Source organism: Plasmodium fragile (assembly GCF_000956335.1).
Source record: "Plasmodium fragile strain nilgiri unplaced genomic scaffold supercont1.9, whole genome shotgun sequence".
NCBI lineage: Eukaryota > Apicomplexa > Aconoidasida > Haemosporida > Plasmodiidae > Plasmodium > Plasmodium fragile.
Window position 1 is genome coordinate 78110 of NW_012192589.1, and position 16589 is coordinate 94698.

The 16589-nt window shown below is 44.4% G+C and overlaps 5 protein-coding genes across 5 annotated transcripts; 2 read left to right on the plus strand and 3 right to left on the minus strand.

The window, feature by feature from the left end:
* Nucleotides 1-773: 773 nt before the first annotated feature.
* AK88_01069 (uncharacterized protein) lies at nucleotides 774-1655 on the minus strand (the record flags this gene model as incomplete). Its single annotated transcript, XM_012478707.1, has 1 exon — nucleotides 774-1655. The coding sequence occupies one exon, from the start codon at nucleotides 1653-1655 to the stop codon at nucleotides 774-776; it is 882 nt and encodes a 293-aa protein (XP_012334130.1).
* A 614-nt stretch (nucleotides 1656-2269) lies between these two features.
* Nucleotides 2270-5706, minus strand: AK88_01070 (uncharacterized protein; the record flags this gene model as incomplete). Its single annotated transcript, XM_012478708.1, has 2 exons — nucleotides 2270-2367; nucleotides 2508-5706. 2 exons carry the CDS (start codon nucleotides 5704-5706, stop codon nucleotides 2270-2272), a joined length of 3297 nt encoding a protein of 1098 aa, XP_012334131.1.
* A 1068-nt stretch (nucleotides 5707-6774) lies between these two features.
* AK88_01071 (uncharacterized protein) lies at nucleotides 6775-7894 on the minus strand (the record flags this gene model as incomplete). The annotated part of the gene is made up of 4 exons (XM_012478709.1): nucleotides 6775-7020; nucleotides 7163-7248; nucleotides 7410-7510; nucleotides 7836-7894. 4 exons carry the CDS (start codon nucleotides 7892-7894, stop codon nucleotides 6775-6777), a joined length of 492 nt encoding a protein of 163 aa, XP_012334132.1.
* A 2879-nt stretch (nucleotides 7895-10773) lies between these two features.
* Nucleotides 10774-14604, plus strand: AK88_01072 (calcium-transporting ATPase; the record flags this gene model as incomplete). The annotated part of the gene is made up of 3 exons (XM_012478710.1): nucleotides 10774-13675; nucleotides 13833-14131; nucleotides 14278-14604. 3 exons carry the CDS (start codon nucleotides 10774-10776, stop codon nucleotides 14602-14604), a joined length of 3528 nt encoding a protein of 1175 aa, XP_012334133.1.
* Nucleotides 14605-15496: 892 nt separating this feature from the next.
* Nucleotides 15497-16244, plus strand: AK88_01073 (uncharacterized protein; the record flags this gene model as incomplete). The annotated part of the gene is made up of 2 exons (XM_012478711.1): nucleotides 15497-15636; nucleotides 15761-16244. 2 exons carry the CDS (start codon nucleotides 15497-15499, stop codon nucleotides 16242-16244), a joined length of 624 nt encoding a protein of 207 aa, XP_012334134.1.
* Between the last annotated feature and the right edge of the window lie 345 nt (nucleotides 16245-16589).

Sequence of the window (16589 nt, forward strand, 5' to 3'; positions counted from 1 at the left end):
CCTCTTTTTTTTTTTTTTTTTTTTTTTTTTTTTTTGTTGTTGTTGCAGCTATGTGGCAGATTATGCCCCACCCGCGCGACTCCGATCTACATGGGGAGAATATAAATGGCCCGCAGAGAACAAAAAAAACAAAAAAAAAAAAACGCGGCAAAAAAGGAAAAAAAAAAAGCACCTTTGCCCACTCAGCTAAACAGGCTAATATAAGAAAAGGACAACTCTTATCACATCGGGAAGACGATTCGTACAAATTGAAAAATTGTTCAAACGTTTTTATGAGGACAGTTTTGTATACAAGGGTACATATCCGCAAAATTACATTTTTCCCCAGCTCTGCAGAGCGGGGCCATCGCCAAAATGGACGCCAAGGGAGGGCGTAGTTGCATCCCGTTTGTATATATTTCCCTTCCTGGGCATGCTCAAAAAATTAAAAAAAAAAAACACCCGCGCTACTGCGCTGCTAATATAACTGCTGCCACGCCCCGGGGATGAAAGCGAAAAATAGGGCTTCGTTCCTCCCTTCGTTTTTGTAACAGTTGGGCCAAGAACAGGGAAAAATATAAAAAGAACAAAATGTAAGCAAGCAACAAGCAAGCGATGAAAGAGGAAACGAAACAGCAAACGAAGGAACAACTAACGTGACACCAATCGCCTAAATAAAAAAATGGCTCGGTCGGCAAGCCTCCCTCAAATGGGAAGCACACAAATGGGACGCGTTACGCGCGAAATCACCACCCACGTCACGCACACGACCAGTTACGCCGCTGCGCTTGTCTTCACTCCAGTGTATTTAGGATCCCTCTGATTTTATTTATAAGCTCCCCCTTGGGTTCCTTCTTTAGTCGGTCGAAATGGATCACCTTCACGTTCTTCCCCAGCTCGGCTTCGTATGGGCTGACTCCCTCTACAGCTGTCCCTGCGCCTCCGTGTGTTGAATGGCTGGAGATGTCCCTGTTGTCGTCATGCAGTGAGGAACCGTAGGACCCATATGAGTCAATCGGCCCTCCACTCCTTTCAGGTGGGTGACCTCCCATCTGTGTTACCCCACTCGCCACTGGTGAAGATGCGCCTTCTTCTGCCGCATTATACGGACTGGCCCCGTCATTGTAACTGTCCTCAGCTGGAGGAGACCCCGCTTGTACCTCCGCACCATCGTCCTCATGACCATTTGAATTGGTCTGTAAGTCGTCACTTGATGGTCCCCCCGCTTCTCTCTCCTTCTGTCGTTCCTTTTCTTCTTTCTTTTGTCTTTTTTTTTGTCTTTTCCTTTCCTTCCTTTCTTGCCTTCTTTTTTTTCTCTCCTTTCTTTTCCTTTTGCGCTCAGCTCTCTTCCTCTGCTTCTTTCTTTTCCTTTGTTCTCTCCTTGCCTTCCTACGTTGTGCCTTCCGCTGCCTAGCGAGCCGTTTTTTACGCCTTCTGTTTCGCCGCTTTGCACTACGATTGTTGCGTCTGCGTCGAGCACCTCCCCTCCTTTTTCGTCTCGTCAACTGGTACAATATCCTCGAGTGAGTCGTCTTTTGCTCTTCCCTTCTGAGACGCTCCCCTCCGCTCCATACAGCAAGGGAACCACACACAAGACAATCATAACACTCGCCCTCATGTTCCTTCTTATAAATGCACAGAGCGATGACATGCAGAAGGGGCAACAAGTACTTCATTCTTATTTACGCTCCCCTACACACACTTGTATGGCTTCTTCCCCCGGTGACGCAAAATCCTTTTATCTTCGCGCACTGGGGAAAAACATAGCACGCAAATGTAAATGTGCGAATGATTGTACCACATAGACACATGAGACAACACTTTCTGTTCTCGTGCGCTGAGAAAAAAATATAAAAATGAAAATGTATGCGTCACCCCTTTTTTTTTTTTTTTTTTTTTTTTTTTTTATTCACCTTCCGTGTGCGTGCTTTCCAGCGTGACTCCTTTTTTTTTTTTTAGAGAGAGAGTTATTTCTTCCACGTGAACAGTGCTATACATGGCTTAGTACAATACTTGTATTGGGGATGCAACCAAATGGAGGTGTGTCTTAATGTGTTGCCACGTGGTTTACCCCATGTGGACAGCTGTACTGACGGTCCCGTCCTTACCCAGCAAGGAACAAGCATCACTGCCCTGCTTCCTACAAGGAAGGCTCACTTCAGGGGTGTGTGTGGTAGCATTTCTTCTTCCCTGTGTTGGGCTTTTTTCCCTTGTATGCATACAAGTGCTGCTCAACACGTAAGCCACTCGGGAAAAAAAAAAAAAATTTATTTCATTATGGGGACAAGTGCTAGGGGTGCACAGTGCATGCATCGTCTACATCATCTGCATCATCTGCATCATCTGCATCGTCTACATCATCTGCATCATCTGCATCTGCGCCCTTCCCTTTTTGTGGTTACTTCGGTGTCTCTACACTTTGCAGAGGCCTTCTGACGACACTTCTTATCGTGGTACGGGTGGCCAGCCGCCCCTCCCTTGCACGCCCGCGCACAGCAGCACGCCTCGTTAGCCGCCACGGCACACACGGAAAATATCCTCAAGCGAAATGGACAGGTAAAAAGGAAACTCTTCTATATGGTTTTCGAGGGCTTCCAAAAAAATGCACACAAAGGTAAAAATGTCGACACAGTAATATTTCAGGGTCGAGCAAATTAACTCGCTACTTGTTACAAAACCGTTCAGGACCTTGTCGTTCTGTTCTACCCACACCCTAACACTATCTTCAACGGTACTTAGTGCGTCTAGGTTTAAGTAAATGTATTCATCTCGCACTTTAATTTGTATTCCTATTATGGTCACTGAGTCTGTGTTTTCTTCCTCAATGCAGTCGATTCGTCTGGTGGAAAGGTCAAGGGACTTCACATACGTCTCAAGTGCCTCCTTAAGAAGGTTACTATTTGCTGATGAATTTTTTTCACGTTGGAGGCATCCATGTGGTGCTGTATCTGGGGGGGGTCCTAACGAGGCACTGTGTTGTTCTGTACTTATCGCATTCCATTTGAAGCTGCCTGCTGCGTGCCCCTCCGGGCTGTCCCGTCCCACCACGTTGTCTTCCCTGCCGATGGTCACACCTCCTTCGTCAACCTTCCCTTCCGAAACGCACTTATCGACCAAGCTGCGAGATGACTTGCTCGATTTGTTCTGTCCCCCATGGGTTTTTTTTTCCCCCCCTTTTGAAACCTCTTCGAAACCGCTACGTGCGCATCGGCTGCGACGAATGGAAGGGGAAAACCTTCTGCCGATTCGCGAGAAACGCACATGGCGTGAATGACCCTTCGTGTGGGGAGCCCACTTGACTGTCTTCCTTACCTTCACCACGGGGGAGAAAATTCCCCCCCTTTTTTCTTCCCTCTTAGAAACTACTTCACAAATGAGTCTCCCCCAAGAGTCCCTCATCCGTGTAAATCCCTTTCTTGTCATTAGATGGCCAAATTTGCTGCCTGGGCCCATGTCCATTTTTTGCGTATTATATTTTGTCCCCTTCTTTCCCTTCACTTGGCATTTTTGAACTGTCCTTCCTTCGTTAGACCTTCCCTTTCTGTTCACCTGTAGCAGGCCCTTCCGTCCACTCTGCCCCCTTCTCAACAATTGCTTTTCTGCCCCTTCCTCCAAACCTCCATTTTTATCTCCTTCTCTTAACGTCACTTGTTGCGTGATAAGTCGAGTTTTTTTTCTGCCTTCCTCACGGTTACTTTGTCCAACGGGTGGTGATTCCTTCTCGTCTCCTTCTTCCCCTACCCCCGCTTCACCCTGCCTGGGGACACCCCCCTCCTGCTCATTCACGTCACGCATGTTTGTAGTTGCACTTGCGAGAGGGACACTTTCACAGGGGACGTTACTACTCCTTTTCTGCCTGACACGTATCTCGCTGTGGTTGCCCCTCTCCTTCCGGCGCAAAATAAAGTCCATACATTTCTCTAGACACCTCAAGCTGAAGTCCTCATCTGGGACAGCCCTCTTTGGAGGGACCATAAAAAAGGAACCAACGTTTAAGGGGACGTATTTATTTTCTTTACAATTACAAATGTGAAAGAGCAATTTTTCTTCTTCCTTAATGATCCTCTTGTTCGGACCACCACTGTGTCTCATCCAAGTACGTTGCACACTCATGGCTGGTTTTTGGCCGCTTGCTACAGCTGCCTTCCCATGGGTCCTGCCACCAACAGAGAGTCTGCCTTTAATGTAATTAATGATGTTATCCTTGGGGCATTCCATGGACGTGAAGGCACCTGGCTCTCTGTCCACTCGTAAAGAACTCCTCTCCTGGTCTGTAAATCGATTCTGCAGCTGACCATACTTCACACATCCCCGCTTCACTGGCCGACTCTCCTTTTCCCACAGAAATGAATTTTTGTTTTCAATTTTTTCATTTTGCAAAGAGGAGTTGTGAGATGGGGGGAGGTTCACCTCGTTTGCGTCATTTCTCTGTAGATGCTTATACACCCCCTTTACAAAATGGACTCTTTTTTTTTGGCCTCCATTGTGCGTGGTTGCTGCTTGTTGGGTGTTCTTCCCATGAGAGGGAATTCCCTCCATCATTCGGGTCACCTTAGTCTCATTAATGCGAGAGGGGCTTTCCATTCGAGCTTCACTTATTGTGTTCGTCCTGTCTTCATTCTCCATCGGGCAGCTCCCCGCGGGTTGTACTTCACTGAGCTGTACTCCATTTGGGGGGGTATCCTTCGCCGGTTCATACTCTTGTGAGTGTTCATCAGGGCGATCCTCACTCGGGGCAACAACCCCCTGACAAGAAGTGCCACCTGCCGCACTACCTTCCGCTGGCACATCATTTTGTGCATTAGCGCATTCCCCTTTGTGCACCGCTTCGGTTGTCGCTTCGTATCCCGCTTGTGGGTCTCCTCCTCTAGGGGGTGATACTCCCCCCGAGTGATGGACCTGTGTGGTTGGTCCAACTTCACCCTTTTGCGCGTTTTTCACGTGGGCACTTTTACCCTCCATGTCCATCCACTTCCAAATGTTACTTATGCCTGACGCGAGGTCCCCGAACAGATTGTCTGAGTCATTATTAAAAAAAAAATTAGCATAATAGCTGTTGCCTCTTAAGCTATCTAATTCATACTTCAACTTCATATTCCTTTCCTCTTTTCTTCTATTCTGAGCTAAGAGTTCGTTCTGTTCCTTCCGGAGAAGGAGGTATGACTGGTACATACGTTTATATAAATTTATGTTGGTGCTCTTGGAGTTCCTGTACAGTTGGTTGATTCGTTCTGCTTCTCCTTGTCTGTTTGGGGTTAAGCGTCTCCTCTGGTTTGTGTTTCTTCCCGCAATGGTGCTCCTCCACTCTACGTTAGCTTCACCTAACTGTGGCAATTCGTTCTTTTCTCCATGTAGACTCTTCCCTCTGCATGCGGCTTCTTCCCTTGCCTCTTCACTGTCTTGAACCTTTATCTTTACTGCATGCACATCAGCGCCTTCTCGGCTTACCTCCAATTGCTCTTTCTCGCAAATTGGTTTCTTCGTTGGGGAGGAATCCGGTTCTTTCGCGTCTGGTACGCTGTGGGGTTTGCTCTCCGCGCAGTCCTTTTCACCATCCGCCCCAACGCAGCATTCTTTTACTCCTTCCACAATGATCGATTCTGCTAGCGGTTTTTCCAACTCTTCACCTGCTGCATCACCCGGCGCTTCGCGTACCGCTTCTCCCCCCTGGTCGAACAAAAGACCACAGTTGTCCTGACCCTGCGCATTCACAAAGTCGACTTCCATGGTGTGACAAAAAAGAAACTTTCTCCAAACGTCTCTTCTTAGTGGACATAAGCGATGCGGTCAAATGAAACAATTAAATGGGGAAAAACAAAAAAGAAAAAAAAAAAAGAAACATCCTTAAGGAAGTAACAAGTTGTAGCTAGAGGGTTCCCCCCCTATTAAAAGTAACATTCACATGGAAAGGGGTGTGATCACTTTGGGAAAGGCAAAAAAAAAAAAAAAAAAAAAAAAAAAACACACAAAATTCAGAAAGTGCACTGGACGAAGTAGCCACCATTCACACATACATGCATGTGCAAGGAATTCTGTCCCCCACCCCATCAGGCGGGTTACAGTAAGAAGCTTCGCTATCGTGTGGGTTAAATAAAGTCGAGGCGCATTTGAAGCAAATGGCCCAAAATTTATTTGTGAAAAAAGAAATTGGCCACCGTTCGAAAGGCATCGTATTTTCCGAGGATACAAATTCGATCCAATCCATACCACGCATGTGTATGTATGTGCACAAACGTACACTTCAAACCCGCGCACGACGAAATGGGACGACGTTTTAAAATGCTGCGTAATAAAGGGGGGGTGCTCCATCCATATATGATAAAATAATATCACTCCCTTGCAGCAGAGACAGTAGAAGGGGTACAAACATCAACACGCAAAAAGTAGAAGCGTAAAAAAAAACAAGGGTTCTCACCAAATGTGTATAAGTTAACCACACGTGTGTATCATATTGTGGCTGTTCCTATATGTGTTTCACCACCCCATGTGACTTTCCTTTTCGCAGGGGAAAAGTACTCCCCCACTCCCCCTCCCTTTTGGAAAGGTTAAAATAAGGCAACACAAAGGGGCCAATTGGATGAGAACTGTTCCATCTTTTCCTTGTATGGAGAATAAGTCTCTTCAAAATTTAACGTAAGAGATGTAAAGTCTTTTATGAAGAAAAGGCGAAGAAGTACTAATAGAAACAAACTTTTTTATAAAAAAAAAAAAAAAAAAAAAAAAAAGCCACAAAGGTAAATTGTGTTCATACATTTTGCTAATATTGTATGACCCGTTCAGGTGTTTTTTTATCACTTATTGACCGTTTGGTTTTTCTCCATCAGAATGGTCCTCATGCGAGTAGTCACTCCCTGACTGCTCTTCGTCTGAAAAATCACTTCCCGATTCAGCCTCTTCAGAATCGTAGGCTTCCTCTACTAAGTTGTTTTCCTTGCAGTGCGTCAAGTCGGACTCCTTTATCTGTTTGATTTGTTCTATAATGTCCAGGTTGTTCTTTTTCAAGTTGCTGTACAGGTCCAATATCAAATCGGAGACTTCGATCTGCGTGTGGGGAGGAAGGCAAAGGGGGTGGAAAGGACCATGTGCACTTGCTGGTACGTATAAATATGAAGTCACATGCATTATACACTGTTGCGCAATTTGGTAAAATATTTTATTTTCCTTTTCCTCAATGTTGCAGTACATCACTGTCATCCTCAATGTCTACGTTGAACAAGGTGTTCATTTCGTCCCTCAAGTAGTCGCACAGTTTGTGTTTTGGGCTGCTAGCTAAAATGGGGTAGAAAAAAAAAACAAAAAAAAAAATTGTGTGAGTTGTCACTAGAGGGGGACGTGGTGTCCCCAATTTGGCAATGACACGAATGTCCGAATGGTGTGTTTGGCGCTTTGGAGGGGTTTTCCCCTTTCGTGTCCTGTCACCTATCGCTTACCCGACAACACGTAGCTGTGAACATATTCGATTAGTTTTTTTTTTTTCTCTTCCGAACTTGGCCCTCCCCAGTTGTTCGTCACAGCCAAACGGAGAACAGTCCTGCGCGGAGGAGAGGGAAAAAAAAAAAAAAAAAATACACCGTAAAAGTGGAGGGCCGGTAAATAATAACGTAGGGTGCAGCACATGACAAGGCTCTTTAAAAGAGTGTCCACACGTGTATATATCTACATAGAAAGGGTATTCACTGAACTTTTGGTGGAGCCAACTTTGTGTTCACTCCTCATGGGTAAACATTTCAAATAAAACACGGTCAAAAAAGCGGGGGGAGGGGGAAGGCGAAAAAAATGTCTTCATTCCTTTTTTCCTTTTCCCCTTCTTTCCCCTTTCGCATAAACCTGGTGCACGTATAATTATGCAATTTTACCACTTATCAAAAATCAGGTTAATCCCTTCGTAGAATAAAATTGACGCGTCATCGCTCATTTTGATGTGAAAATTTCGTTTACGGGGTTCCACGTGCTAGCTGGATGGATCACTCGTATCAGTTGTCTCCTTTGAAGTGCTCTCCTTGCGAATTATAAATACAAACGGTCTTTTAATTCACAAATTTGGCCTTCTGTAGACCAGAAAAATCTATTCTTAGCCTTTTCAAAAAAAGGGAAAAAACCTATATCCTCTTCAACCGCAACGCGGGGAAGCTTTATTTCTCTTTACATTTCACCTTGCCGGGTCAGGTAAAAAATGGTAAATAACGCAAAGAGGGAGCGACAAATTGATGTTATATTATAGCAACGCAGCGGAAACATGCGTAAAAAGTGGGCACAACGTTGGGGGGGAACTTTCCCCAAATATAAAAAACTCTTTATCCAAATGGAAGAAGAGAGAACATGTTTTATTATGCATGGCATCACGCGTAGCAATTTTTTTTTTGTTTTATTTTTTATTTTTTTTTTTTTGTAAAGAGTCCTTCTTTATTTGCATACCAGAACAACAGCATGGCTGTGGAGGAGTCACCAACATAAGCGCAGCGCAACCGGTTCTCAAAAAGGCACAGGTGTTGTAACCCCGCAATAAAATCCCACATGCGTATAACCACCTATGCCCGGTTCGCAAAAGGAGTGTAGTGAAACATTTGGCGCGCATATTGGATCTATCTTCTGGCGACGAACATGATTAAAAATTTGAGAAGGAAAAAAAAAAAAAAAAAAAAAAATGCCCTAAATGCGGTTAAAAACATGTGGTTTAGTGATTTGTCCTGTGCGTAATTAAAATGTATTTAAACATTGCAAAGTGCAGGGGAAAGGAAAGAAAACGCTTGCAGCACAGATAAAAAGACAAATGGATGAGTGAGGTGTTAATTCTTTCCATGGGGTGGGGGGAAAGAACACAAACCAGATTCACAAAACATCTGTACTCATTTCATTTATACATATCAGGTATTCTTCAAACGTGCGGTCTGCTCATTTGGCCCTCGTGTTTTGCAATGTCCTTAATGCGGTTAGAAGTGGGATGGGGAGAACTACCGTTGCACAATTCGTGGGTACCCTTTTATTATATATTTTGCTTTTCTCAAATGGTCAAGGTGACAGAGGTTATGAGTACAAATAATGCCACACCCTCCCCAGTGTGGAAGTGTTATGGGGCGATGCCTACACTACTTCGCGCAGACAAGGGGAGGGGACAAGAAGCCACTGTTATTTAGCTCCAATGGTGGAAACGCCGAAGATTATTTACATGTCCTTGTTTTGTCTCCCTGTGTGGTGTGGGACAAATTGTGGCTAAAAGGGGGTGGCGTCTTCCCCCAGGTGGGGCAAACTTTCACCCTCACTGTGGTACGTACATTTTGGGGTCACCTGGATTTTCCCATGGGTAGGACTTTTCAATTTGAAGGAAGACCACACGGTACAATTTAGTCATTTAAAACAATCCCCTTCTTCCTGGTCCTTCTTTCCCCGTTTACCTAACTTCATTAAAGTTCGAACGGAGTACCACCTCGCAAACTTTGCGCAGTGCCAAGCGGGGGTAGGAAGAGGGGAAAACTGTACGACAAGGCCTAAGCTACATGGGGAAAAAAAAAAAAAAAATGAGCAACCTGAAGGAATGGCATGCCAAAAGTTTCCCCTAGCCTCGCCCACTTTTTCTTACTTGCTCATTCTATAATCGAGCTGCACTCCATGTTACATGCGCGTGTTATACATAAATGGAAAAGTACACGGCTGCACGGTGCGCTGCAGAAGCGCTAACACATGAATGTGCGGGGGAATGGGAATGAACTTTTTTTTTTTTTTTTTTTTTTTTTTTTTTTTCCCCCACCTCCTTAATTTAGAAAAAGGTTCTCAGCTTTTGTTCGGTTTCGCTTCCTATTTTATTTATTTATTTTTATGTTTACTTTTTTTTTTTTTTTTTTTTCTGTCATATGATCCATCTGGGAAATGCTTCTCATACATACGCGCGTAGCATCACGAGCATACGTGCGTTCGTTCAAATGCGTAGTTCACACTAACTGTGGGTACGTTCTCATGTGCATATTTTTCACCTGGCTGGAAAAGCCTTGGGCCGATTTGCTTATGTAGCAGCTCGTCGCTCTTTTTTTTTTTTTTTTCTTTTCTTTTTTGCGCTGACGAGGAGCTGCTTAATCTGGGCATATTCCATTTTATAATTAAGTAGATTCCGCAGGGCTCGGCAGCGGGCATGCGCGAACTGGCCGTTTAAGAACGCCCCTCCGTAAGTACGAGAATTACCTGCGCGCTCGGGCGACGAAAGGAGGGGTAGCGAAGCCAGCTAAAGGGGGTGAGCTATACCAGAGCTACAGGATCACTTCATATAATTGCGTGGAGGACACCCGCGCGAACCTGCTTACGTGCTCACTCGTTTTTCCTCCCATTTGCATTACAGATCGTGGCTGCGTGCACAAGTGTACGCAGTCATACATGCATGCGACGTGCCCCTCCTTCCCATGTGGCGCAGAATGTGAAGTGGGAAATCTCACGTGTTATAGTCTTTGCCCCGTTCTCATTTGTGAGTCTCTGATAATAAGGCCGTTTGTGAATCTGCCTTTAAGTCCAGTGTGGCGCATTTGCGTGGGATCCCCACATACATATACGTCCGTGTCGTGTCCCATTTGAGCACCTGTGAAGAGGTGTGCATGTAGAAGGGAGGAGACCATTCCATCACTGTTAATAGGGGTGGACGCAAAGGAGGAAAGTCAGGGCAGAATAGTAGGTAGTCTCTCCGAGGGGTGGGGGCGCCCTGTTCATATATTTATTTAATTGTTCATTTTTCGCGTTCGTGAGGCTGCGTCAGTGCGAAGAAGAGACCGCGCCTCCGCCTCAGTGCTATTAGGACATCCCGGTGAAGCCTCCATGGAGAACGTGGTGCGGCACGCGCACGTGCACGATGTGAAGGAGGTGCTGAAGGCTCTAGAGGTGGACCCGACGAAGGGGTTAACCAAGAGCCAGTTGGCCAAAAGGAAGGAAAAATATGGCCTCAACGAATTGGAAGTAGAAACGAAGAAAGGGATCCTAGAGTTAATCTTAAACCAATTTGATGACCTCCTAGTAAAGATCCTCCTGCTAGCAGCATTTATAAGTTTCGCGCTAACCTTGCTCGATATGCAAAATAATCACGTGGCCATCTGTGATTTTATTGAACCGCTAGTCATAGTTATGATTCTAATTTTAAATGCAGCTGTGGGGGTGTGGCAAGAGTGTAATGCAGAAAAGTCATTGGATGCTCTGAAGCAGTTGCAGCCCACCAAAGCCAAAGTACTGAGAGATGGAAAATGGGAAATCATTGACAGCAAATTTTTAACCATAGGTGATATAATTGAGTTAAGTGTAGGAAATAAAACACCAGCAGATGCTAGAATCATTGAAATATTTTCCACTAGCATTAAGGTAGAGCAGAGTATGTTAACAGGGGAGTCTTGTTCTGTGGATAAATATGCAGAAAAGTTAGATGTTAGTCATAAGAATTGTGAAATTCAGCTGAAGAAAAATATTTTATTTTCTTCCACTGCTATTGTGGCTGGCAGATGTATCGCTGTCGTTACAAATATTGGTATGAATACTGAAATAGGGCAAATACAACATGCCGTGATGGAATCAACCAATGAAGATACAGACACTCCTTTACAAATTAAGATTGATGCGTTTGGAAGACAGCTCTCTAAAATAATATTTGTTATATGTGTTACTGTATGGGTTATAAACTTTAAACATTTTTCAGATCCAATTCACGGGTCGTTTCTGTACGGATGCTTGTACTATTTCAAAATTAGTGTCGCTTTAGCCGTGGCTGCTATCCCGGAGGGTCTCCCTGCTGTTATCACCACCTGTCTAGCTTTAGGTACCAGAAGAATGGTCAAGAAAAATGCCATTGTGAGGAAATTACAGAGTGTTGAAACGTTGGGGTGCACTACGGTTATTTGCTCCGATAAAACGGGAACGCTCACAACGAATCAGATGACGGCTACAGTATTCCACCTGTTTAAAGAGTCAACCATGTTGAAAGAATATCAGCTCTGCCAAAAAGGGGATACGTTTTTCTTTTACGAATCATGCTTAGAAGAAGAGGGAAAGGACAATAACTCTTCCTTCTTCAACAAACTCAAGCGACAAGAACGCTTATCCAGTCAAACAGCAGGCCAATCATCCTATGAGGTATCTAGCACCGTCGCCTCTAGAGGAAATAAAGAACATTCTAACAACACCAACCTCTCGTACGATGGAAAAAACAATTATGGAGATAGCGACATGGAAGATTATGAAGAGTATCCATCGGATGTTGAAACGGAGAAGTCACTAAAGCAAATGCATACCAACGTTAACACCATCATCAGTAGGGGCAGCAAAATTTTAGAAGACAAAATTAAAAAGTACGCCTACTCGGAGTACGATTATAATTTTTACATGTGTATGGTAAATTGTAACGAGGCAAATATTGTGTGTAATGACAAGAACGAAATTGTAAAGGTCTTTGGAGACAGCACCGAGTTGGCTCTCCTCCATTTCGTACACAACTTTAACATTAAACCAATTGCGGTAAAAAATAATACTGTGCCGGCTGAATACGGAAGGGCTTCTACAAAGAGTAAAAGTAAAAAAGGGGAAGAAGAAAAAGCAAGTAACTCCACTGGTGATAGCTATATGGATGTATCGAATGAAGAAAAGGAAAACAAAGAGGACAGTAAAACATACCCAAGTGAATCCATAGCAGCTTGGAGAAATGAATGTCAATTAATTAAAATAATTGAATTTACAAGAGAGAGAAAACTAATGAGTGTGATTGTTGAAAATAAAAAAAAAGATTATATTCTTTACTGCAAAGGAGCACCAGAAAATATAATAAAAAATTGTAACTACTACTTAATTAAAAATGAAGTAAAACCACTTACGGAGGAATTGAAAAATGTCATTTGTAATCGAGTCAAAGGTATGGGTAAGAGAGCCTTACGCACATTAAGCTTTGCTTACAGGAAAATGAAGAAAAACGATTTAAATGTTACAAATGCAGAAGATTATTTTAAATTAGAAAAAGATATGATATACCTTGGAGGGTTAGGTATAATCGACCCCCCAAGGAAATATGTCGGAAGAGCCATTAACCTTTGCCATCTGGCTGGCATTAGAGTCTTCATGATTACAGGAGATAATATGGACACAGCAAAGGCCATCGCCAAGGAGATTAACATTCTTCATAACGAGGACACTGATGATGAAATGGATCCACACACCACCACCAAGTGGGACAAGGGATCTAATAAGTCGAGCAAAAAATTAAAGTGTTGCTATAGTGGAAGAGAGTTTGAAGATTTCCCACTTGAAGTACAAAAGGATATTTTAAAAAATAAACAACGTATCGTTTTCTGCAGGACGGAACCAAAACACAAGAAACAAATTGTTAAGATATTAAAGGACCTTGGAGAAACCGTCGCCATGACAGGGGATGGAGTCAACGACGCTCCTGCCTTGAAGTCCGCAGATATAGGTATTTCCATGGGTATAAATGGAACAGAGGTGGCGAAAGAAGCATCTGATATTGTTTTGGCCGATGATAATTTCAACACCATTGTGGAGGCCATTAAGGAAGGAAGATGCATTTATAACAATATGAAGGCCTTTATTCGCTACCTCATCAGCAGCAACATTGGGGAGGTGGCGTCCATTTTCATCACGGCTTTGCTCGGGATCCCTGACAGCCTTGCACCTGTGCAGCTGCTCTGGGTCAACTTGGTCACCGACGGCTTGCCCGCCACGGCTCTGGGTAAGTCCTCACGCAGCGCGCGAGTGCCCCGTTGTTCGCGTTTATCATTTGTGCGCCTACTCACGTTGCACTACCACTACTTACGCCGCTTCACTCACGTTACATTATTCACATCGCATCACTCACATCGCTTTACGCACATCTTCCCCCTCCGCAGGATTCAACCCGCCCGAACACGACGTCATGAAGTGCAAGCCCAGACACAAAAACGACAATTTGATAAACGGCCTGACTTTGCTCAGGTACATCGTCATAGGAACATACGTGGGAGTGGCCACGGTGTCCATCTTCGTGTACTGGTACCTCTTTTACCCGGACCTGGACGGCCATACCCTTGTGAACTTTTACCAGCTGTCGCACTACAACCAGTGCAAGGCCTGGGGCAACTTCAGCGTCAGGCGAGTCTACGGCATGTCGGAGGACCCCTGTTCGTATTTCTCCACGGGCAAGGTCAAGGTAGGCGTCGCCTCTTTGCGCGGTGTTTAGCGGCGGTTTGCCAAAATTGAGCTGCGTTTTACACTGTGCATCATTGTCCGCTTCGCCATGCAAATAAGGGTGCTAATCTAATCACCCCCTTCCTCACCACCTCTACCCCACCGCAGGCAAGCACCCTGTCCCTTTCTGTGCTGGTCGTGATCGAGATGTTCAACGCCCTCAACGCGCTCAGCGAGTACAACTCCCTGTTTAAGATCCCCCCCTGGAGAAACATGTACCTGGTGTTGGCCACCATCGGGTCGCTGCTGCTCCACTGTATGATTTTGTACATCCCACCCCTCGCCAAAATTTTCGGCGTCGTCGCCCTCACGCCATACGATTGGTTCTTAGTCTTCATGTGGTCCTTCCCGGTTATCATCATTGACGAAGTTATTAAGTTCTACGCGAAGAGGCAGCTGAACAAGGCGCTGTCGTCCAAGCAGAAGATCGACTGAGGCTTTGGAGAAAGCAGCACGAGAAGGCTGTTGTCTGCGTGGCGCAGTCTGGGCCATTCGTCAGTGGCCAATTATCGTAAAATCTGTCCCAACATTACGAACTCACCAAACTTTAACTTTCTTTTTAATTTTTTAATGTGACGATTATTTTTACAATTAAAACTTGTTGAGTTGCTTTTTTTTTTTTTTTTTTTTTTTTTTTTTTCACAACATTTTGGGAGCCCCCATTAACACGTGGCGTTTATTTTTTTTTTTTTTTTTGCTTTTCCACAGCAACACGTATTTTAATTAACGCCATTCTCTCACTTCCCTTTGAAACTTCCCCATGTTCAATGAGTAATACTATCCCATGATTATAAAATTTGCTCCATTTCCCCCGTCCATAAGGGAGAAGTTTATTTTGTCCATTTTGAACATGTGGTCGGAGGAGAATAATACTGTCCTTTTTTTTTTTTTTTTTCCATTGTTCATTTTGATGTGAACTGAATTTGTTTACACAAATCTGTTGACAGGTTGAGTGACCATGTGCATTGACGTGTGGTCACGTGCGCATGGGTTTGCGTTTGGGGTGGCGGGAGGAATATATATGAGCGTGAAAGACAGCTATGTGAAGCATACACAAGTCAATTGCATCCTCCCGCGCGCACACATCCCGCGAAAAAGGAAAAAGAGAAAAATGTATCGTCAATCTTACGGTGAAGGCAAATGGGGGACATATCCCTTGGCGCATTTTCGTTCAGAGTGAATTTTTTTTATTTTTAATATTTTGTTCTTCCCCCCGCTACTAACACATCGAACGAGGGAGCCATTTGACCATGTGAGCAGCAAGCACTTAGCAGGAAGCCTTTTTTTTTTTTTTTCCAAATTTTCCGCAAAACTGCAAAGCGTCACTATGGATTTAGCATTTTACAACAACAACAAGTACACACTTAATTACCAAAATGAAGTCACGAAGAAAATTGTGAGGAAAATACTGAACAGGTTGGGGGAGAATAAACAGGGCGAATCGCCTGGCACGGTTGACTACAGCAGGTGAGAGAAAAAAAAAAAGTCTTCCCTTCCCCTGGAGCAGTGCGCCCGAATGTACAAATTAGCTAATTTACAATTTTGCAAATGCAAGCGTTTACGTATTTTCCCCCATTTCACCCCCGCACAGAAAAAAAATCGTGGACTACTTCGCGGAGGCCGAGGTGCTGTTCACCCTGCACGACCTGTCCAAGTCAGGCGAAATAGACATCAACTTGTTTCCCCAAATGGCCAGGCAACTGAAGCAAGTGTACGACGCGCCCCAAGTGAGAAAATTCAAAAAAGAAATGGACATAAAAAAAATACACAAAATGAATTTACCCATGTTTCTGACTTTACTGAAACGAAAGTTGTTCCAAGTCATTGACACAGATGACACGTTCGACAAACATTTTAACGTCTTGGACATGCAAAAAAAAAACTCTGTTGATTTGGAAATCCTGCGGACATATTTAGGGTTGGTGGGTGATAAAGTGAGTCCCGAGGATTTTGACTTTTTCATAAAGTGCAGCAGGGAGGGGGGTGCCCTTCCGCCAACTGATGACCCCACCCCCTTGCTTGCGATCACCGCAAAGCAGTACAGGGACATGCTCACGTCCTATCAGCACATGTGAAGATTAGTCTGTAGGGGGTTTCTGCTGCCGCGGCGGCGTACTTTAATATTTTATTTCAGCACGTTGCTTGTTGTTTTTTTGTGATGTGCCCTTGGGCAGTTACACAGGCACGTGCACACGTATGAACGTACTTCGGAACACCGCCTTCCTTTTTAAGAGAGGCGAGGAGAAGCTTCCCCCCATTTGTACCTTCCCCGTGGACACGTGTGGGTATTCCTCTGCAGGGACAGACTTTCGTCAAAATTTGACACTTGCACAATTTGGGAGAGTCACTCATACGTTAATACACATATGCATGTAAACATCCCTTTCGCGTACGAGTTGAGTGAATCAACTTGGTTTTGG